The sequence below is a fragment of the Myodes glareolus genome, chromosome 10 (genome assembly GCF_982192425.1).
Source record: "Myodes glareolus chromosome 10, mMyoGla1.1, whole genome shotgun sequence".
Taxonomy (NCBI): Eukaryota; Metazoa; Chordata; class Mammalia; order Rodentia; family Cricetidae; genus Myodes; species Myodes glareolus.
The window spans coordinates 48274670-48297881 of record NC_142035.1 but is presented as its reverse complement, the minus strand read 5'-3'; the positions used below and the strand labels follow the sequence as shown (position 1 = coordinate 48297881).

The window sequence follows — 23212 nt, the reverse complement described above, 5'->3', positions numbered from 1 at the left end:
CCTTCTGCACCCAGAGAGTGTATTCCCCATCTGTAGCCATTGCCCAAGGTCTGGAATGGGCAGACAGAGAGCCTGGAACCAGTTCAGTGTCCCTGGTAGTCTGGTGGGCATCGTGTCCTAGGCAATGCCATAGAAGCTGTCCCTGGTAGTCTGGTGGGCATCGTGTCCTAGGCAATGCCATAGAAGCCGTAGCTGAAAGTTGAGCTTCAATGAGAAATTCATTCCAGAACCTCCTAGGTCCTCTCTGATGCCCCGAATGCCTCTGGACAGTACAATGAATTGGTTTACCATTTATACACTTGATTTTAGAGATAAGACTTCCTGAATATGGGTCCCAGGGAGAAGCCTGGCAGGATGCCTTCATGCAGCACCTGTGGTATTTCTTCTCAAAGAAGCACACTGGGGTATCCTCAGCATTGGAGGCCTCCTTATGGAACGGATATGGTCCTGTCCAGGATGGAAGGACCCATCTGATTTGATCTCTTGTCCAAACTCTTGGCATGTCAGAGCCTACTCCTGGCCAGCCACCTGCCTGGCCAGAACCCCTGGGGTCTTCCTCACGGGAGGACCCTTCCAGTGGTTTTCCAGTTCCTTTCCTCCCACAGTGGCGTGGGCCTGGCAAGAGCACATTTTGAAAAGCAGCCCCCCTCCAACCTCAGGAAGTCCAACTTCTTCCACTTCGTGCTGGCCATGTACGACCGGCAGGGGCAGCCCGTGGAGGTGGAGCGCACAGCCTTCATCGACTTCGTGGAAAAGGAACGAGTGAGAGGCTCATGGGCTGGCCTGGGGCTAGCACTGGGAGTGATGGGTGGCCTTCAGGGACCTTGACGCTTACACACACACACACACACACACACACACACACACACACACACACATGTGCACACACATGTGCACGCACACACACACACGCACCCTGGGGAAGATGAGTGGGAAACCGTGGGTGAATGGCTGGAAGGCAAAGAAGGACAGTGGGATTCGATGGCGGGCACGGGTGAAGGAGGGTATGGGTGACAGAGGTTGAAGACCCTGAGCACTTGAACATCCTCCTGTCTTGTCCTTGCAGGAGCCTGGGACAGAAAAAACAAATAACGGGATCCATTACCGCCTTCGGCTGGTGTATAACAATGGTAAGCAGAGTCTGGGTACTAGAGCACCTTGAGACACAAGCACCCTCATCAGGGCTGGAGACGGTGTGGGTATAGTCATCTGGGGCCTCCTCATGCCCCCCAGACAGCAAGTTCTTTCTACTTTCCCATCCTAGGACTTCGGACAGAGCAAGACCTCTATGTGCGTCTCATTGACTCCATGTCGAAGCAGGTGAGCCAGCCTGGGGGCTGTTCAGGCCCATCCTAGACTTGGTTTGAGTAAACATTCTTAACCCCTCTGTCTTTCTTGTGGCTTCACTCTCACTGCTCTCCCAGTTCCCTGCCTGTGGCAAGAAGGTTGTGCTTTTTCTCTCCAGTCTGGAAAAGAAAGTATTTACAAAAAAGACCCTGGCTTAAGTCATATCCCTTAGCAACCCAATCTTAGACACAAAATCAGGGGCATGCAGTTTATTGTTGAAGAGGAAAAGCCCTGCTCAGGAGGAGAGGAAAGGAATCAGGACAGGAAGATACCCAGGAAACAGGTGGTCTCAAGTAGAATTCAGCTTTAGCCCAGTCCACAGGGATTGGTAGAATAGAAAGAGCACTGGAAGTTTTGCTTTCTGATCAGTCAGCCATTGTTTGGGGACCATGCCTAAGGCAAGAGCACACAGTAGTGGAGGCAACTCCACTGAGAGCAGTTCTCAAGAGGAACTATTGTCATCACCAACTGCAAAGGGGGTGGGGGTGGGTCAGAAAAGAAACCTACCTGTGTGCGGTCCCAGAGCTCATCCTGCAGACACTCAGCATGGTGATGATACACTGGTCCCAGGAAGGAGGCTTGGGACTGACCAAAGCAGCTCAGGGAAACCAACCCGATGCACTCTGAGAGGCAGCCCAAGTCTCGGGCCTTTCAGAAACATGCTGGGAGAAGGAGCTCGCATCGTAAATGGGCCAGATTAGTGGATCTGGAATGAAGCACGCAACTTGCATGCTGTTGTATGGACAGGCGCTTCTAGAGGCCTCCACCAGAGCAAAGCAGAATGGCTTATATCCAGAAAACTCTCAGTCACTTTGACAGGGGAAGTGGGCCAAGCAATGGCAGTGGTACTGGGTGGCATGTGGGAGCCTACAGAGAAAAAAACCTATAGACAGAGGAAGGCTGGAAGGCCCAGAGGCTAGAGCAGGGAGCCAGATTTACAGTTTGAGAAGCTCACTTCTTGTTCAGGACAGAGGCTGCTGGGAAACTTGAAAGAGGGGCTCCGACAGTCCAAGGACATCGTGCTGGTCTGAGCTGGAGAAGTGATAGGGAGGGGGAAGAGGCAGCTCAGTGGTCTGTTTTGTTAGTTGGCAGGAATTGCAAAGGGACAATACGCATGAACAGAGGCAGAGGCAGAAGCCCACTGTAGCATGGAGCAGCCTGCACCAAAGGAGATGCTAGGAGTGGGTGAGGGTAGGAGCATATGCAGGGTGGGACTGCCTGTCCACCAGCAGGGAATCTGCAGACCTGGTGCCATTCTTGTTACCTAGGTGACAGTCCAATTTGAGGGTAGAAGGCTGTCCTCCACCTGAGCAGCCAGGCTTCAGATTTCTGCTTTCCACCCCTGGACTCTTCAGATCAGGGCAAAAGACACGAGCTTTCCTGGGGTGGGGCCTCTCCTGGGCCTGGGTTTGGGAGTCACCAGGGTAGACCCATAGGCTCACTGTGCTTGCCACGGGGACTTGAGAGGAACCTCCCTCCCCGCCAGCCTGCACGCTTCCTCCTCCCCAGGCTATCATCTATGAGGGACAGGACAAGAATCCTGAAATGTGCCGAGTGCTGCTCACTCACGAGATCATGTGCAGGTAAGGTGGTACCTCCAGATGTGCCTTGACATTGACAAGACAGCGTACCTCCTTGAGCTACAGCCCAGGTCCCCTGTCAAGTCTTCTTCTATTTCACAACAACTGCCAGGTCCCTGGGGAAGCATGGGCAGGGGAGAGGCTCCTTGAGGCCCCATTAGCCTGGCCTGTTTATGTGACTTCTCTAAGTGTTTTTGCAAGAGAGGCCTCCTACTGCTACTGGAAGCTCAACTAATAAAGCTCCAGGGAGTAGCTCTCTGGGAAGATGGGGACAGGGCTGGGTTGGGCAACACAGAGGGCTCTGGGATTTGCTTAGGGGCCTGGTGGAGGAAAGCAAACTGCCTAGAAGTGAGAAATGCCGGGCAGATCTTTGGTAGATAAGTTGGGGGTAGGGAGAAGGAAAGAGCCCTTAGCTCCTCCTTTTCTTTTTTCTTTTTTTTTAAAATATTTATTTATTTATTATGTATACACTATTCTGTCTGTGTGTCTGTCTGCAGGCCAGAAGAGGGCATCAGATCTCATTTCAGATGGTTGTGAGCCACCATGTGGTTGCTGGGAATTGAACTCAGGACCTGTGGAAGAGCAGGCAGTGCTCTTAACCGCTGAGCCATCTCTCCAGCCCTCTTTTTTCTTTTTTTAAAAGGCTCTCCAAATTTTTCTGTTTTGTTTTGCTTATTTATTTATTTATTTATTTAGAATTTCCACCTCCTCCCCACCTCCCATTTCCCTCCCCCTCCCCCCTTCCCTCTTCCTCTACAGTCCTAAGAACAGTCAGGGTTCTCTGCCCCGTGGGAAGTCCAAGGTCCTCCCCGCTCCCCCCAGGTCTATAAAGGTGAGCATCCAAACAAACAAGGCTCCCACAAAGCCAGTAAATGCAGTAGAATCAAAACTCAGTGTCATTGTTCTTGGCTTCTCAGTCAGCCCTCATTGTCAGCCACATTCAGAGTCCGGTTTGATCACATGCTCCATCAGTCCAGTCCAGCTGGCCTTGGTGAGCTCCCATTAGATCAGACCCACCGACTCAGTGGGTGGGCGCACCCCTCGCGGTCCTGACTTCCTTGCTCATATTCTCCCTCCTTCTGCTCCTCATTTGGACCTTGGGAGCTCAGTCCAGTGCTCCAGTGTGGGAGTCTGCCTCTATCTCCATCCATCACCAGATGAAGGTTCTATGGTGATATGCAAGATATTCATCAATGTGGCTATGGGACAAGGCCAGTTCAGGCACCCTCTCCTCTGCTGTTCAAGGAACAAGCTGGGGACCTCTCCTTGGACCTGGGAACCCCTCTAGAGTCAGTCTCTTGCCAACCCTAAAATGGCTCCCTTAATTAAGATATCTACTTCCCTGCTCCCATATCTACCCTTCCTCTATCTCACCCATCTCATTCCCCCAAGCTCTTCCCAATCCTCCCTTAAGGGGAGATGGGGAGAGAGAAGGGAGAAGGGGAGGATAGGGGAGAGCTCACCCTTTTCTTTACGCTAGAGCCTGGCATTTCCTGAAGGGCTTTCCTGGATGTGTCCATCCTTCAGTGCCTCAGAGACTGCTTCTAATATGTGGAAAAGAAAATGTGTTTAGAAACATGTTGTTGAGACAGTGATTGCCCTTGGAAGAAAAATGACTAAAATAATAATTATTTTAAAAAGCTAGAGAAGGCCCCTGGAGTGCCGGGCACAGGACACATCTGGGTCAGGACGCCTCTTACAGGGGCAAGTTCACTTTGTGGTCATCAAAGAGACACTGTAGATGATCCACTGCTAATGGATTTCACAGCTAACCCCAAGGTTTCACAGCTAACCCCATTCCTAGAACTAAGCTGCCAAGGGTCCTGCTAAGACCCTTCCTGGCTTTCTCTTGCAAGAGATCCCCTGCATGCAGGAATTCTGCACCCAGAACAGGACATCTGATCCCTCACTGGGCCTGGCCCCTCACACTCTTTCATCATTTCTTCCTGTCTTCGTCTTTTCTTCAGCCGGTGCTGTGACCGCAAGAGCTGTGGCAACCGGAATGAGACGCCTTCAGATCCGGTCATTATTGACAGGTACAGGCTTGGGGAGGGGACCTGGACTGAGCCACTGAGCATTCAACAGAGGGGTGGAAGCCGAGAGATTTCCTAAGGTGCTATGTGGGTGGCTCTGAGGTCAGAGAGACTTCCCCCAAGGAAATGCCAGTCGTGGCCTGCCGAGAGAAGTCCCTAGGACAAGTTTTCTGGAGCTGCAGCCCCCAATTCCTTTAGCAAAGGAACCAGAGAAGAATCAGGACATGGCAGAATGGTGAAGAACATCTAAGGAGAGACACAGAGTGGGGCTGCTGAGGGCCAGGTGCTGGTGCTCTGTGCTGTTGGCTCTGAGTGCTGGGATCACATATGCACACTGCCACGCCTGTCTTTGTGTCTGGATTTGGTTATATAAGGGGAGAAGCAAGAGAGCCAAAGACACACAGAGAGAGGTGACATTTCAAAGGTGTCTTCAGTGTTTCAGATCCGATCAACTTGGAAAAGGAAGTTTATTAAAAAGGAGATTTGGGGGAGAGCAAGTTGGCAGGGTGAAATACTAGGAGTTTGGTTGTAGCCATACCGTGCTTGGAAGGCTAACTAAACACCCAGGTGGGAGGTTTAAAAAGAAGCTGGAAACACAATTGGGGAAGGGAAGGATGCAGGCTGTGGACACAAAGTGAATAAATGAGATTGGGGAATGAGGGTTGGTAGAAAACAGGAGAGTTCTGAGGGCTGCACCAGGGCTGTCCAGTGTTTAGATGCTGTAGAACCAGCAAAGGAGAGTGCAGAGAAGCTGCCAGTGAGGTAAGAGTCAAATCAAGGCAGTGCCGTGTCCTGGAAGTTACATCAGAAGATGCCCCAAGGTGGAGGCAGCAGGCGACTGTGACCAGTACTGCTCAGCACTGATGGTTGGCTTTAGCAGTGTCGAAGATACCGATGACCTCAGCAGGAATATGTCAGTGGAGCAGAGGTGCATTGCCAAGCCCTTGCACAACACCAGGCATTGACCTAACTGGGCAGCCAGTGAAGGAACGACAAACACATGGACACACAGAAAAGCTTGGATTGGGTGTTCTGTGCTCAGTCTCATAGAGGAGCCTCAGCATCCCAGGAGCTCAGTGTGTTTAACATAGACAGTTGAGCGGTATTTAGATGTCATGGAGATGTAGACTGTTGCACACAGCTGAACAAGGAGGTGAGGTTATTACATACAGATAAACGAACAGTCGGGGTTGTTACATACAGCTGAACAAGGAGGTAGGTTTAGCTACCCTCAGTAGGAGCAATCTCTGCAGGGAGCTGTCTTCAGGATGTGAACACTGGGTGGTGGGTGTAGTGGCGGTGGGTCCGCGCATACTGTCAACACTCAAACCCAGACCCAAGGAAGGCCTTCCCTTCCCTCTCCGCCTGACCTGGGGAAGGCTTTGCCCCTCCTATGGGACTGAGCTACTGGAGTTGCGGATGCCCATGTCAACATTACAGTCAGGACTCAACCCGCTCCCTAGAGAGTACAAAGAATGGGGTTGTGGAGTTCAGAAACAGCTGCAGAGCAACCTTGAAGGGGTCAGAGAAGCAGTTTGGAGGTGGGGGCATTGCAAGGAAGGGCAAGGAAAACTGCAGTGTGATACCTGGAGAGGCATCCAGTATGCAAGAAAGAGAAGGGAGGGTTTCTGTGCTAATGTCCTGCAGCTAGTGAAAGGGGTAGGCTCTGGTACTTGGGTGGATGCTCTGGTTTGTCTGGGAATCCAAACCATTGGTCCAGGGAGGCGTTGGAAAACAGAGAACATGGCCTCTCGAATGGGTTAGCATGGGAGCTTGTCGATACTCTCTTCTGATTGCCTTCTGGTTTTGTTTTATGATTGCTTTGTTTTCTCAGTGAAGAAGGAAGGTCAACAGCTGAGGATGAAGATGGAGAGGGAGACACTAGGGGGGTGAAATGTTTTTCTAGGAGGGTGAGCGGTCTGGGGGAATCCCATGTCATTGCCACGCAGCGCTAGGGCCTGCCCGAGTTCTGTGGCCATAAATTTAGTTCTTTGGCCATCTCGGGCCATAAAGGTAGAGTGGTTGTGTGAGCCCCAGGGGAGGGGTTGCCAGTTCAGCACAGTAAAAGCTGGGGTGGTAAAACGGTGAAAGGCCTGGTCAAGATGGCCTTCCAGAGCTGAAATGGGACTCAGGCGCACTAAGGGAGAAGTGCAGAAGAGGGAACGTAGGTTCAGAAGGGACTGAAGAATTGCTGGAGATGAGTGACAGGCAGGAAATCAGAATCGGGTTGGAGAGGAGACTGCCTGTGGGTGGGAGGATTTTGTGTTGAATTTCTTAGTAACACTTGGCCAGCAAAAGAGGGGAGCAATGTCAACAGGGGAAAACATGCCCAAGGAATGGGGTGGAGAGAGTATCGGAAGAAAAAAGCCTGAGTTGACATTGCAGTCATCAAGACTGTATACAGGAGCAGCATTGGGATTGGGATTTAGGAGCGAAAGCTCCAAGGCCTGATGGAACGTGGGGTGACAGATGGTTTCAGCAAACAATGGCTCCCCCTGCTCCCCCTGTCTCCGTCAGTAAACCGAGCAGTCGCATCCCAGCAACTTCCGTTTCTCGTTCTCTGAATGGCTGAGCCTACCCTCTTGTTCCTTTTTCACGGTCTGTTCATGTTTTGTGCTAAGTTTTCTCTAAGAGTTGGTGTTTCTTGGTGGTTTATCTGAAAGAACTCAGTTCTTTGCTATGAGCTGTTCGTGTTTGTTCTATTTGGCTGTTTTTGGCTGTTGTCTTTGAACGGTGTTGTGATGAAGTTTGTCTGGTCTTTTATTTTTTTAAAAAAATAGTCAAGATTTTCGCTGTGTTTAGAAAGACTTTTAAATAAACATCATTTTATTTTATTCTGGAGATGCTAAGGGTGAAACCCAGGGCCTCTGCGGTACTCTCCTGCTGAGCTACATCCTCACCTCTAAGATTACTTTTGAAGTTTATCCTGTGGGACTAGAGGGATGGCTCAGTGGTTGAGTACTTGTTGCTCTTGCAAGGACCTGAGTTCTGTTCCCAGCACCCACATGATGGTTACTACTAACAGTAACTCCAGTTTTAAAGGACCCAGCTCCTTCTTCTGGCATCCGAGGGTACCAGACACACATGTGGTATATGTCCACATACTCAGGCAAATGCTCATATAAGGGATTTATTTTTTAAAGCAAAAATGTTATATTCTATATGATAAATACCAAAGAAAAATAAAAATCATGAAACATTCCACAGGATGGATAGATTTGAGACCAGCCTAGGATACGCAGGGCAACCCTGCCCCACAAAACAATAAACAAAAATTAAAAATTAAAAATCTTACTGAAACCAATTTTTTCTTGTTTGTACCATTGCCTAGCCCTCTCGTGGAGATGAGTGTGATTTATTTCTAAATTGAGTTATCATGGATTATATATTCTCTAAATAATATGTTGTGTAGTTGGAGTTGTGTTTGTGGTTATTTGTTCGTTTTACTGTTGTTTTGAGACAAGGTCTGACTGTGTAGCTCTGGCTGGCCCAGAACTAGATATATAGGCCGGATTGGCCTTGAACTCATAGAGATCTGCCTGCCTGTGCCTTCCAAATACTGGTATTAAAGGCATGTACCACCGTGCCTTGCCTTCATTTTTCTTTTTCAATTATTGGGTTTTTTCTTGTTTATGTATTTATTTGCTTATTTACCTACTTGTTATTTATTGTTTTTGAGACACCGAGTAGCCCAAGCTGCCAATGGACTTATGATTCTCTTGTCCTCCCTAGTACAGTACTGGGGCAGTAGATGTTTGATACCACAGCTCCCTGTTGATTTTAGTGACCTCTTAGGAGCTAGAGATGAGGTAACCAAAGAAAACTGCAACTGCATTGTGGTGACTGCGTCTCTTTGTGGCTAGACACCCTTGACAATGTAGCTGGGTCATTTTGATCACATAGATTGATGATGATGATGTAGGAAGAGTGTATAGGACAAGTCACTCACTTTCCCTAAATGTTTTTTCAAGAGAATACTGGACGTTTGGGCCTTTAGTGTTTTCATGCAAATTTTAGAAACTACTTGTATGGATTCTCACATCAATCTACACTTGTACACACACACACTAAGTGTGTAGTAATATTCTTTGAGTAATATTGCAATGAATATTTATACATTTATACAGCCATTTATATAGTCCATTTATACAGCCACTTTTAAAGACTTTCGGTAAAGTTGTATAATTTTCCAAGGCCACATGTACTTACTGTTTTCACTCATTCACTTGCTCAATAACTTGTTGTTGAACAGTACTGTGTACCAGGCACTGTGTGAATAGTGCATATACCAGATTCTGATACCACATAGATAAGGAGCTAGAGATGAGACTGTGTCTCTTTGTGGTTAAACACCCCTGAAAATGTAGTTGAGTTGTTGAAACTAAGGCACTAGATGGCATCTTCCCACACATGTGTAGTTCTCAAGGCACCAGAGGGCATCTTCCCACATACATGTAGTTCTCAAGGCACCAGAGGGCATCTTCCCACACACACGCATTCACAGAGGGTCTATGTTCTCAAAAGTCCTGACATCATTATAATATTACTTGCATTGTGGCTTTTTGTTTTTAATGTGTATGGATATTTTACTTGTGTGTACGTATGTTTGTGCATAACATGCTTGCCTGGTGCCAGAGGAGGTCGGAAGAGGGCTTTGGATTCCCTGGAATTGGGGTTACAGATGGTTGTGAGCTGTCATGTGGGTGCTTGGAACAAAGCCTGGGTCCTCTGCAAGAGCAACAAGAGCTCTTCCCCTCTGAGTCCTCTCTCCAGCCCTGTCCTGTCCTTTTGACACCCTCCGTGTGTGTGGTTTTCTAGAGGAGCATGGGAACCAGTACTCTAGAAGGGAGATCTGGTCCACCAAGGTTTGGGAGGGAAAGGGTTACCTTCTGTCATCAGTCTGACTCTTAATTTCATACATATGCATGAAAACTTTTTTAAAAATCCAAATGCAGAACCCGCAGAACCTCCTGGACTGCTCCCTGCCCGAGGCAGTCCACTAGTCCACTACAGCCTCTTTTGGAGTGTTTACTTTGCGTACTTTATTAAATAAACTTCTGCTTAAATTGTCTATGTCTCTTGACTGAGTTCTTTTCCTCAAGAAGACAAGAACCAAGAGATCCCAGGAACAGTTTTAGGTTTCATATATATAAATATAAAAGAATACATCAATCAAGCAAAAATACCTGTCCTCATGACAGAAAGAAGTGCAGGGAGTTAGGTAATAATTTTTTCAAGAAAACGTTGGCTGTTTTGGCCTGCTGTGTTCTCATGTAAATTTTAGAATCTGCTTATGTAAAGTTTGAGTCTTTTAGAAGGAAATGGGGGAAATAGGGACAAGTGAAAATGATTGTGATGGAGAAGTGCAGTTTTATGTGGAATGGTCACGGTTGATGTCGCTGGGAATGTGGCAGGAATGAGCTGCTCAGACATGCACATCTTCTCATGACCATTTACATATTTTGTTCTTATTTTAAATTATAACTTTATTTTTTATTATTGAGAAATTTATACACATGCACAATAAATATGATAGTATCTGCCCCTGATTTCCCTATCCCAACTCATCAACCCACCCATATTCCCATTAATTTCCCCCAACTTCATGGTTTTTGTTTTATATTTGAGACAGGATTTCTCTGCGTTGTTCTGGTTGTACTAGAACTCACTCTGTAGACCAGGCTGGCCTCAGACTACAGAGATCTGCCAATCTCTGCCTCCTGAGTACTGAGATTAAAATTGTGCACTACCACCACCACCCCGATCATGTCTTTTTTTTTTTTTTAAACAGCTCACTAACAGCACATGTACACCAGTGTGGGAGTGTGGGGGTCACACACTGGGGCTTGAGAATCATGGGAATCACACCAATCTTTGAAAAAATAATTTTCCTTCTCTCAGCAACTGTCAACAACAGTAGCTCCTCAGTAAGGAGTGGGGGCCTGGAGATCGTTTACCCCATCTCTGCTAGAATTTTGGGTGGCTTGATCTTGTGCAGCTAACCATAGCTGCTGTGGGTTCATGATTACAGTGGCCACATCCAGTCCAAAGACAGCATTGACAGCGTTAACCCATCTTCTGGCCCAGTCGTTCTCAGCCTTCCTGGTGCCGGAACCCTTCAGTACAGTTCCACATGTTGTGGTGACCCCAGCCATAGAATTAGTGTCCTTGCTGCTTCATGGCTGTAATTTTGCTACTGTTACAAATTGTAATGTAAATATCTGTGTTTTCCAATTGTCTTTGAGGGGTCACAACCCTTGGGTTGAGAACCACCACTCTGGCTTTGACACTCTACTCTTTCTTGGTGGTAGGGTTGATACATTGAGAACTGAGAATTCAGTCTCTTATTCTCAGCTCTCTGACCAGTTTTGCTCCACTGACTAGAACCCATTGTATGAAGTAGCTTCCAGACCAAGGTTGAGATCAGCCCAGGTCTATGGGTGTAAACATAAATATGAGGAGGCATCTTGACAGTCTGACCACTTAGCAAAACCATAGCAAGTTCAACCCTAGAGCCTGTGCCTACCCAGCAATGGACTTTTACAGGTTTTTAAAACTTTTTATGTGTATAGATGTTTTGCCTGCATCATAAACATGCACACACACACACACGGTGTGTGGAGGCCAGAAGAGGACATCAAATCTTCTGGAACTGGAGTTACAAATGACTGTAAGCCACCTTGCGGGTGCCAAGAACCAAACCTAGGTCTCCTGGAAGAGCAGCCAGTGCTCTTAACTGATGAATCCTTCTCTTCAGCCTCACCCACGGACTCTTAACTAAGCATGAAATTCCCTCCTGTTGAGCCATGATGCCCACATATTATTTGTTGGTATGCAACTGATTTTCATATGTGATCTTTTGCTTTACTTTGATTTGGTTTTCTGTCTGTGTCATTTTATTCAAATAGCTGCTTTTGTGTATGACTTTTCCCAGGCCTTTTGTGTGTGACTTTTCTTGCTTTATTGCATTAATTAGGACTGCAAGTACAGCCTTGAGTACCATAAACATTGTAAACTGGGTATATTGGCACACACCTTTAATCTCAGCACTCAGGAAGCAGAGGCAGGCAGAATTCTGTGAGTTTGGGGTCAGACTGGTCTGTATAATAGTTCTAAGCCAACCTGTCAAAAAAAAAAAAAGCAACCAAGTTTTTTTTTGTTTTGTTTTGTTTTTTTTTTTTTAAGACAGCATCTCCCTATATAACCCAGGCTAGCCTCAAACTTCAAAGTGCTGGAGTAAGCCACCGTGCCTGGCATGTAATGGGCATTCTTGTTATTTTGTTTTGAAATAGTGCCTTCCTGTGTAGTCCTGACTACTTGACATGTAGACAGTATATTTATTTATTTATTTGGTTGGTTCTCTTTTGTTTGGTGGGTTGGTTCTCCCTCCCTCCCCTCCTCACTGCCCTCCCTTCTTCCTCCCATGACTCATTCCTCCTATATTTCCTACTCATTCCTCATTCCTCTTTCTACTCTTTATTTTGGAACAGGGTCTCACTAAGTTTCTCAGGCTGGCCTCGATCTCATTCTGTGTCTCATCAGGCACTGAACTTGTGATCTTCCTGCCTCCACCTTCCGAGTTCCTGGGATTACAGGCCTGGGCCACTAGATCCAGCTCCGTTCTTGATTTGAAAGAAAACATTTGCAATGTATCACTGCCACAGTACCGTGGCACACAGTTGGGAGGAGGCTCAGAAGTTCAGGGTTATCTTTGGCTACATTGCAAGTTCAAGGTTACCCTGTACCACTTAATACCCTTTCTCAAAACAGCAACATAAAAGAATGCTCACTCCAGCTACCTGTCTGCTGATTGAATTCCATTGGGTTAAGAAAGGTGGTTTTCCATTTAAATCATGAACGGATGTTGAATTTAAAATGTTGCTTTTCTCTGCACGTCTTGAGTTGATCATATAGCTTTTCTCCTTTAATCTGTTTAACCATTACTGTGCTGAATTACGTTAATGGGATTGTGTGAGTTTTTTACTTGTGTGCACACATGTGGAGGTAAGAGGTCGAAGCTGATGTCTTGCTCCATCTCCTCCACCTTACCTTTTGAGATAGTATCTCACTGAAGCTACTGTGCGTGGATTGATTAGACAGACTGGCCAGTGAGCTCCGGGAATCTGCCTGTCTCCATCCCCTCCACTAGGGTTGCAGAAGTCTGTGACCTCTAGCCTTTTTACGTGAATGCCGGGGATCCAACCCAGGTCTCATGCTTATGCCATGAGCATCCCCATTAATGTCAACGAGGTTTAATACCACGTGGCTCATGGTGTAGGAGAGCCTGTGAGGATTTGCTCTCTTCATCTGCCATGCTAGCTGCTCTGATAATCATACGCTTAAGCTTGCTTTCTGTGTTCATCTGTGATTTGTAATTTTTTTATAATTTGCCTTTTATTGTGTGGTTTTAACCCATGATTTTCCAGCATTAAATTGTTAAGTGGGCTCTGATTTCCTTTTTATTGTCTGTTGAATGAGTTTGGATTTGTTCTGTGAAAATTTGCTATAATTTGTCTCCAGTTTGTGTGTTTTCACCGGTCAGAAAACTCTGGCCTTCTGTTCCTTTGTCTTCGAGCCCCGGGCCTCCTGCATAGCAGGCGAGTGCTCTGTCACTGAGCTGTTCTCCAGACCTCCTTCACTGTTTCAGTGAGCTGAAATTTGTTTCTATAAGGTTGTTCATCATGTTATTTTTATAATTTCTCTGCCTGGATGTGGTGACACACACCTCTAACCCAAGTACTCAGGAAACAGAGGCAGGTGGATCTCTGTGAGTTCAAGGCCAGTCTGGTCTACATAGGTAGTTCCAGGACAGCCAGGGCTACATAATAGAGAAACCCTGTCTCTAAATAAATTTCTGAGTTTTTGATTGTGAACTTTTTTTTTCTCTTTCTGTTTGTGTCATATCTGTGTCCTTAGGTTTTGCTGGCAAATCAACATTTTCATTATGTGCTTATTCTATGTGCTTATTCTTTCTTTCCTTCTCTTTTGGAGTTTCTTTTTCTTTTCTTTTCTTTTTTTCTTTCAAGACAGGGTTTCTCTGTAGCTTTGGAGCCTGTCCTGGAACTAGCTCTTGTAGACCAGGCTGGCCTCGAACTCACAGAGATCTGCCTGCCTCTGCCTCCCGAGTGCTGGGATTAAAGGCATGCACCACCACTGCCCAGCCTGCTTATTATTTCTTGTTTATTAGTTTGAGGAGGGTCTTGCTATGCAGTTCTGACTCTCTTGACCCTCACTGTGTAGTCCAGGCTGGTCTAAACTTGTAGCTATCTTTCTGCCTCGCCTCATGACTGCTGGGTCTATGGAAGTACATTGCCCCCTCCCTGTACTTCTGCTTAATTTTTCTTTTTATTTATTAATTCTGTGGGCTGTGTTCTAGTCTTCTTGACCCCTCTGAGTCCTATAATCATCCCCCTTTTCTGCTGGGTTCTCACGAACTCTGCCCAATGTTTGGTTGTGGGTCTCAGGGCTCATAGGGGCTCACAGAGACTGAAGTGGCAACCACAGAGCCTGCGTGGGTCTGCACTAGGTTCACAGCATACAAACTGTGTTTTACCCCACTTCTGGGGTGTTGTCGGACTCCTAATAGTGGAAGTTGGGTTGTCTCTGACTCTTTTTGCTTGTTCGTGGGACCTTTTTTCCTCCTATTAGGTTACCTTGTCCAGCGTTGATATGAGAGTTTGTGCCTAATCTTATTGTGTCTTGTTAGGCCATGGTTAGTTGATATCACTGGGAGGCCGAGAAACAAGAGCAGTGGATCTGAGGGAGAAGAGTGGGGTGGGCCTGGGTGGGAGAGGAGGCTGCAGTTGGGTGTATTGCATGAGAGAAGAATAAGGAAGAAAATATTTTTAAATTATTTAATTTTTTTTCGTTTTTGGAGTATTTTGCCTGCATTGTGTGTCTGTGCATCATGTGTGTGCCTGCTTCCTGTGGAGGCCAGAAGAGAGCCTCGGAGCCCCTGAAACTGCCATGTGGTGCTGGGAACTGAACCTGGATCCTCTGCAAGAGCAGCCAGTGCTCTTAGCCACTGACCCATTTCTCCAGCACTATTTTTATTAAAAACAACAACAACAACAAAAAAACTGTTAGCCTTGTCAATCTTTTCCCAGTGTCTGTTGTTTTTGCAGTACATTAATGTCTGCTTCATTGGGTTTATATTATTCCTTTCTAGCTTTTAATTTTAATTTTAATCTTATTTATTTATTTATTTATTTATTTGACTTTTTAAGTCAGGGTTTCTCTGTGAAACAATTCTGGCTGTCCTGGAACTCACTCTGTAGACCATGTAGACCGAGCTGACTTCAAATTCACAGAGATCCACCTGCCTCTGCCTCCTGAGTGCTGGGATTAAAGGTGTGCACCACCACTGCCCGGCTAGCCTCTTAAGCTGGATGTTTGTTAGTTTTTACCATTTTCTTTATTTATACAATCATCATTTACCATCTATTTAAAACACTTTTCCAGGGGCTGGGGAAATAGAGCACTCTGACTGGCTCAGTGCTAAGTATCATTCATTTTTGTTATGATTTACCTTTTGTTATAAGGACACTAGAAGTATGTTTCCTTATTCTTCCTCTTAAAAATAGTTTTACTTAGAAATAATGCTAAACAATAAAATGTATTTGTAGTAGGCAATTCATCAAGTAACTCTGTAATCCCAGCACTTGGGAGGCTAAGGCAGGAGGATTGCCTCAAGTTCAAAGCCAGTCTAGGAGTACAGTTTGTGATCTTTTTTGTCTAGTTTATTTTACTTGCCTCAAGTCTTTGAGGTTTGTCCACACTGTGGCATGAGTTGGTAGTTCCTTTCTTTATATTGTTGAGTCATACTCCATTGTATGAATTTCATCATATTTGAGATCCTTTGGTGGACTTTTGAGTTGTTTCTAGTTTGGGGGTACTGCAAATAAAATTTCGTAAACCTTCACATGCACTCACCATATGGACGATGTTTTTGTTTCTCTGGGGTCGGTGCCTAGAAGGGGAGTTCCGTGGCGTGTGCATTTGGTGTCGTAGGCAGCAGTCTGTTTCTGAAGTGTGTGTACCGTTTGGCATTCCTATCAGTGTTTGAACATCATGGCTCCTCTGCATTGCCATTGACGCTTAGAAAGACCTAGTTTTAATTTCAGCTGTTCTGATAGGGTGTAGCAGACTCTCACTGCGCCTTCAATCCGTGTGTGTCTAAGTGCTAATGACGCCCATCCCTTCATGTGCTTCTCTGCCCTCCCCGCAGTGTCCTGGTAAGTTGCTGTTCAAATCCTCATCACCACCCTCTTTTTTTTTTTTTTTAATTTTGCTTACTAAGACATTTTATTGAAAATGGAATTTAAAAATTTTTTTAACTTAAATAACATTTTCTCATTTATTTTACATACCAACCAGTTTCCCCTCCCTCCTCTCCTCTTGTCTCCTCCCCTTCCCCATCTTCCCCCTCCCCATCCACTCCTCCTCCATCTCCATTCAGAAAAGGGCAGGCCTCCATGGGCATGCACAAGCATGGCACATCAAAGTGAGGCAGGACTGAGCTCCTTTGCGTTGAAACTGGGCAAAGTAATCCAGCATGGGCCAACTAAGTGCCAGGGAGAGGTCCTGCTCCCACTCTTAGAAGCCTTACACAATTGTCACCCACATGCAGAGGGCCTAGTTCAGTCCCATGCAGGCTCCCTAACTCTTGGTCCAGCCACTGTGAACTCTCCCCAGCTAAGGTGCACTGTCTCTGTGGTTCCCCCATCATGACTGCCTCTGGCTGGTACTATCCTCCCTTTCTTGTGCAAGACTCTCTGAGCTGAGCACAGTGTCTGTGGATCTCTGCCTCAGCTTCCATCAGTTCCTGGATAGAGTATCTCTGATGCAGTTAGGGAAGTCACCAATCTGCTTACATTAGATGACCAAAGTTCAGGCACCCTCTCCACCATTGCTAGGAGTCTTAATTGGGGTTATCCTTGTGGGCTCCTGGGGTTTTCCTTGGCACTAGGTTTCTCACTAACCCCAAAATAGCCCCCCCATCAGGACATCTCTTTAGTTACTCTCCACCTCCATCCTGCCTCAAACCCACCTCCCACACCCAGCCCACCCAGCCCACTCCTCCTAGTTCCCATCCCTCCATCTCCTCAACCCCTGCCCTCAGTTTACCCAGGAGATCTTTTCTACTTCCCCTTCCCAGGGAAATCCATGCATCCCTCTTTAGGCCTTCCTTATTATCTAGACTCTGGGGCTGTGGATTGTAGGTTAGTTATCCTGTACTTTTTTCCTAATAACCACCTAGAGTGAGTTCATACCATGTTTGTCTTTCTGGGTCTGGGTTACTTCACGCAGAATGGTTTCTTTCTAGTTCCATCCATTTACCTACAAATTTCATGAGGTCATCATTTTTTACAGCTGAGTAGCACTCCATGTAAACGTACCACATTTTCTTTATCCATTCTTCAGTTATCTCTAGGTTCTGGCTTTTACAGATAATGCTGCTATGAACATAGTTGAGCAACATGTCCTGATGGTATGATTTTGCATCCTTTGGGTATATGCCCAAAATTGGTATAGCTGGTAAATGGGCTGAGAAAGAAATCAGAGAAGCAACACCGCCTTTCTTTTTAACTGGGTAGATTGTCTTCCTGGTATTGAGTCAGGGCGGTTCTCCATCTGCTATAGAAGTGGGTGCTTCATCAGATAGACACAAAGCAAATGTTTTATCCCAGTCTGTGTTTATATCTTTAATCTCATAGCAATGCCTTTTGAAGAACAGACGTTTTACTCATTCAAAGAAAGTTGAATGCATGTTTATTCTTTCTTTTGTGGCTTGTGTGTTTGTTGTCCTAGCTGAGATCCTCTATATTTTATGGGTCTGTGTAAGAGGGAGTGAGCTGCTTGTTCTTTCTGGCTGCCCGGCTAGCTTACACCCAAAGTAACCACACAGAAACTGTATTAATTAAATCACTGCCTGGACCATTAGCTCTAACTTCTTATTGGCTAATTTTTACATATTAATTTAACTCATCTCCATTAATCTGTATATCACCACAAGATCGTGGCCTACCAGCAAGTTTCAGCACATCTATCTCCGGCAGCAGGTCCATGGTATCTCTCTGACTCTGCCTTTCTTTTTCCCAGCATTCCGGTTAGTTTTCCCTGACTCCCTAAATTCTGCCCTATCAACAGGTCAAGGCAGTTTCTCCATTCATTAATGGTAATCACAGCACACAGAGGGAAATCCCACATCAGGTCTGGGCTTTATATTTAACTTTGTGATCCATTTAAGTTAATTTTTAAAAGATTTACTTATTTATATTGTATGCATATAAGTGTTTTTACTGCATGTATGTAAGTATACCACATCTCTGGTGCCCAAGGAGGCCAGAAAAGGGCATCAGATCCCCTGAAACTGGAGTTACAGATGGTTGTGAGCTGCCACATGGATGCTGGGAACTAAGCCTGGGTCCAGAGCAGTAGCAGCCAATGCTCTCACACTGAGCGATCTCTCCGGTCCCAACCTAATTTTTACAGTGGCAGGTATAGAACCCAGAACCTTGTGCTCCCACTGAGCTACATCCCCAGCCCCTAAGTAAATGTTTATAGATGATGAGAGGTCTTAGTTCAAAATGTTTTGAATTGATTGGGTGGGTTAAGTGTTTTGGCTTTTTTCTTTTCTTAATTTTTCTTTTTGTTATTGTATTCTCCACCTAGGAGATATTCAGTTATTACAGCACTATTTATTTAAGACTCTCCTTGCTCAGGCACACTGCCTTTATTCTTTGCTGTACACACACACACACATGCACACACTCATGCACGTACTTATTTATTTTTGAGATAGATTCCTGGATTCCAGGTTAGCTTTGAATTTTCTGTGAACCCAGAGATGACTCCTAATCCTTCTTCCTCCACCTCCCAAGTGCTGGGATCACAGGTGTATACCACTACCCCTGTTGTATACATGTTGAGGATCAAATCCAGGATACCATGCATGCCAGGCAAGCACTGTGCTGACCGAGCTCCATCTCCAGCCCATAACCCTTGCAGCTGGAGAATGTAAGCCCTACATTTGTCCTTCATATATTTTTTCTTTTCTTTTTAAAATCTCGTTATGGAAGCTGTAGTGTGATATAGCGAGTAATGCAGTAAAACCTTTTATCCATATATGTTTACTTGCAAGTGTTCATTGAAAAGAGTCATTGACTCAAGGCCTCTGGTTTTTCTTTCTTTAAAGTTTTATTTTATTTATTATATATTCAATGTTCTGTATGCATGTGTGCCTACAGACTAGAAGAGGGCACCAGATCTCATTACAGATGGTTATGAGCCACTATGTGGTTGCTGGGAACTGAACTCAGGTCCTCTGGAAGAGCAGCCAGTGCTCTTAGCCTCTAAACCATCTCTCCAGCACATCCTTCATATATTTTAAAATAATTTTATTACTTTATGTGTGTGCATATACACATGCAAACCATTGTGTACTTGTGGAAGTCACACAACTTGTGGGAATCAGTTCTCTTTCCACTAAGTGGGTCCCAGGGATTCAAATCAGGTCATTAGACCTGGTAGCAAGCCCCTTTACTCACTGAGCGATCTTGCCTGCTCTTGTCCTTCATGGTTCCATTTCTATGGCTATTCTCCATTCTTTGCATTTCCATATGAACTTGTGACTCAGTTTACCAATTAAAACATTTTTACTGCTAGTGTGTGTGTGCCTTTTGGTGGGCTCTAGGGCAACAAGCACTTTTACCCACGAGCCAGCTTCACAGTCGTGGTTTATTTTTTTTTTCTCCAAGAGAAAAAGGCCCAGTGGTTTGATTAGAATTACACTGGATTTCTGGATTAATTTGGGAAGTTATTATCTTGACAATGAAGAGTTTTCTAGTGTGCCTACAGGTATATTTTTTCATTTATTTAGCTCTTCCTTACTCTCACTAATAGTTTCAGTTTTGAGTATAGATATTTTACGTCTGTTTAGATTTGTTTCTATTTTATTATTTTAATTTACTGTAAATACTACTTTAAGCTTGTTTCCAGTTCTAAACACAAATGATTTTGTCTATTGATTTAATAATCTACAGCTTTACCAAAGGCATTCATTTAGTTCTAGTAGCCTTTGGAGAAGCCCATCTGACTTCTACCTAGACAATTCTGCCATTTGAAAATAATGTTAATGTATTATTTCTAATTTAGACACCTTTGTTTTTTCTTTCTTGTCTGAATATTCTGACTGTATTTTCCAAAATATAAATTTCTAAAATAAAGTTGATTAGTAGTGGTGAGAATGAGTGTGTATTGATCTTGGGTGGAGAACATTTAGACTTTGTTGTAAGCTTTTCATAAATGTCCTTTATCAAGTTGAAGAAGTCCCCACTGCTTTAGTGACTGAGCATTTTTATGAAGAATGGGTGTTGGGTCAACGAGATGGCTCAGCAGGTAAAAGTGACTGCCACCAAACCCAACGCCCTAAGCTTGATCTCTGGAGCCTGTATGGTGGGAGGAGAGAGCTAACTGACTTCTACAAGAGATCCTCTGACCTCCACATGTGCCCTGTGACACGCACACATGCCCATCTAAAAATGTAATAAAAAATGAAAAGGAAAAAGAAGGTGTGTTAGGGCTGGTGAGGTGGCTCAGAGGTTAAGAGCACTGGCTGCTCTTCCAAAGGTCCTGAGTTCAATTCCCAGCAACCACATGGTGGCTCACAACCAACTATACTGAAATCTGGTGCCCTCTTCTGGTAGGGCAGGCATACATGCAGACAGAACACTATATACAAAATAAATAAATAATCTTAAAAAAAAAAAGAAGGTGTGTTAGCATTGGGAATGGTAGCACACACCTGTAATCCTACCTACCACTCAGGGGACAGAGGTAGGAGGGTCCCCGGAAGTTTAAGGCCAGTATAGTTCTACATAGTGATCCAGGCCAGCAAGGGCTTAGTGAGGCTCTCTTTCAAAAAGACCAGAAAATACAAATGGATATTAGATTTTGCCAAATACGTTTTCTGCATCTATTAAAGATAATCATACTTTTTCTGATTCAAAAATTACATTTGTGTATGTGCCTGGTTGAATTTATATGTACCACATCTGTGTGGGTACCCAAGGAGGCCAAAGGGCACCAGGTCACCTGAAACTGGAGTTATAAGCAGTTAGTTATTAACCACCTGATGTTGATGCTAGGATCTGAGTCCTCTGAAAGAGCAATACATGCTTTTAAATTATTGAGTCATCATCGATCTAAAATTTTTGCTTTAGTATTCTAAACTACATTAGATGGTTTTCTAATATTAAACTAATACCACATTTTGTCCAATAAACTCTACTTGTATGTATGAAAATATGTATCATTTTAATATGCTGTTGAATTCAATGTAATAAAATTTGTTTAGAATATTTAACTTAATTTAAAAATTTTAAGCATTTATTTTTATTTATGTGTATGTGTGTCTGCATACATGTGTATGCCACATGTTGGTGGGTGCCCATGGAGAATAGAAGAAGACATTAGATAATTTGGAGCAAAGCTACCTGAGCAGCAGACGTGGGTTCTAGGAACTGAACTCAAATCCTCTGAAAGAGCAGCAAGTACTCTTTACAGCTGAGCCATCTCTAAAGCCCCAGCCATTTGTTTGCTTGTTTCTTTGTTTTGAGATGGTCTCTTGTAGCCCAGGCTGGCCCTGGACTCTGTGTAACCAAGGATGGACTTGAACTCCAGATCATCCGCCCTCACCTCCCCTGTGCTGGGTTTATAGGTGTGTGCCACCAAGCCCAGACAGTGTGGTGTTTGGGATTGAAGCCAGGGCTTCATGTTCGAAAGGAAACACTCTGCCAACTGAGCTGCATTCCCAGCCCTGCTTCTATTTTTTTTACAGCTGTCTTTATAATCAATACTTACATTTTTTCTTGTAATTTATTTGTTTGTTTTTAGTATCAGGGTAATATTTGAATATCATTTGAATATTTGATATCTCTTAGGTTCATTGGGAAGTATTTATTCTCTCTGGTTTTTAAAAACAAATTTTATACTTACTAATTTGTGTATGTGTGTGCATGTGTGCACACATGAGTGCATGTGTGTGGACAAGTGGAAGCCAGAGGATAACTTGTGGGAGTCAGTTCTTTCCATCTACTGTGTGGGTTCTGGGGAGCAAACTCTGGTTGTTAGATTTGACAACAAGTTTCTTTACTTGTTGAGCTATCTTGCATGCCCATCCTTGTAACATGAAGGCCGGGCTTGTTGGGGTTTCTGTCCCACCCAATCCCTCAAGAGGTTAGTTGTCCTGCCCAGTTCTCCATAGCCTGCAAGCCCTAAAGAAAATCGTACAGAGATCTCCATAAGTTATAAAACTGATTAGCCCATTAGCTCAGTCTTCTTATTAGCTCTTGTAGTTTATATTAACCCATTGTTCTTATCTATGCTAGCCACATGACTCGGTACCTTTTGCAGCAGGGCAGGTCACATGTTACTTCTTCGGTGATCTGGGCTGAACTAGAAGGAATGGGCTTCCTCCTTCCCAGAATTCTCCTGTTCTCATCGCCCTATCTCTACTTCCTGTCTGGTTGACCCACCTATTCTTCCTGCCTGACCAATCAGCATTTACTTAAACCGTGATTGACAGAATACAGACAAATCTCCCGCACCACATCCTCTTTGATTTTTTTTGAAAGAATTAGTGTAGAATTGTGATTACTTCTTCTGTAAGTATTTGATAAAACTCACCAGTGTAACCACCTGATGTCTTCTTTAACTGATGTAAGGATTACAATCTTTTTATTGGAGCCAAGGAGAGATAGCAGTTGATAAAGTACTTATTGCCAAAGCCTGGGGACCTGAGCTGAATCTGCACCATCTATGTAAAACAAACAACAACGCCAGGACTTGATGGCACAAGCATATACACCCGTCCATAGAGAAGCAAAGACAGGGATTCTGGGGCTCTCTGGCCAATTTAGCTAGCAGAATCAGTGAGCTCCAAATTCCCATAAGAGACCCTGTCTCAAAAAGTAAGGTGGCAGACACCTGACGTCAGTTGGTTTCTATCACTGTGACAAAATTCCATAAGCAATGTGACTTATGAAAGAAAGTGTTCGTTGGGTTTGCAGCTTCAGGGGGTTAGAGTTCATGATGGCAGAGCCAAGGCTTGGTGACAGAAACAGCTTAGAACTCACATCTTAATCTGCAAGGGGAAGGGGAAGGGGAGGGGGGACTGGGAATGCTAGGAGTCTTGAAAACTCATAGCCTGTCCTAGTGACACACCTCCTCCAACAAGGCCACAAGCTGCTA

General features: G+C 44.9%; 1 protein-coding gene across 4 annotated transcripts in view; it reads left to right on the top strand.

The window, feature by feature from the left end:
* The window catches only part of Ebf4 (EBF transcription factor 4), a 72193-nt gene that overhangs the window by 11226 nt on the left and 37755 nt on the right, over window positions 1–23212 (top strand). For all 4 annotated transcript variants that reach the window (XR_015739074.1, XM_087911200.1, XM_087911201.1 and 1 more), the window contains exons 3-7: window positions 606–762; window positions 1067–1130; window positions 1265–1320; window positions 2857–2930; window positions 4895–4963. Coding sequence is in view for 3 of the 4 variants with exons in the window: in XM_087911200.1 (XP_087767326.1) it covers window positions 606–762; window positions 1067–1130; window positions 1265–1320; window positions 2857–2930; window positions 4895–4963 (420 nt within the window). In the remaining variant the exon portion in view is untranslated. The remainder of the gene's footprint in view (window positions 1–605; window positions 763–1066; window positions 1131–1264; window positions 1321–2856; window positions 2931–4894; window positions 4964–23212) is intronic.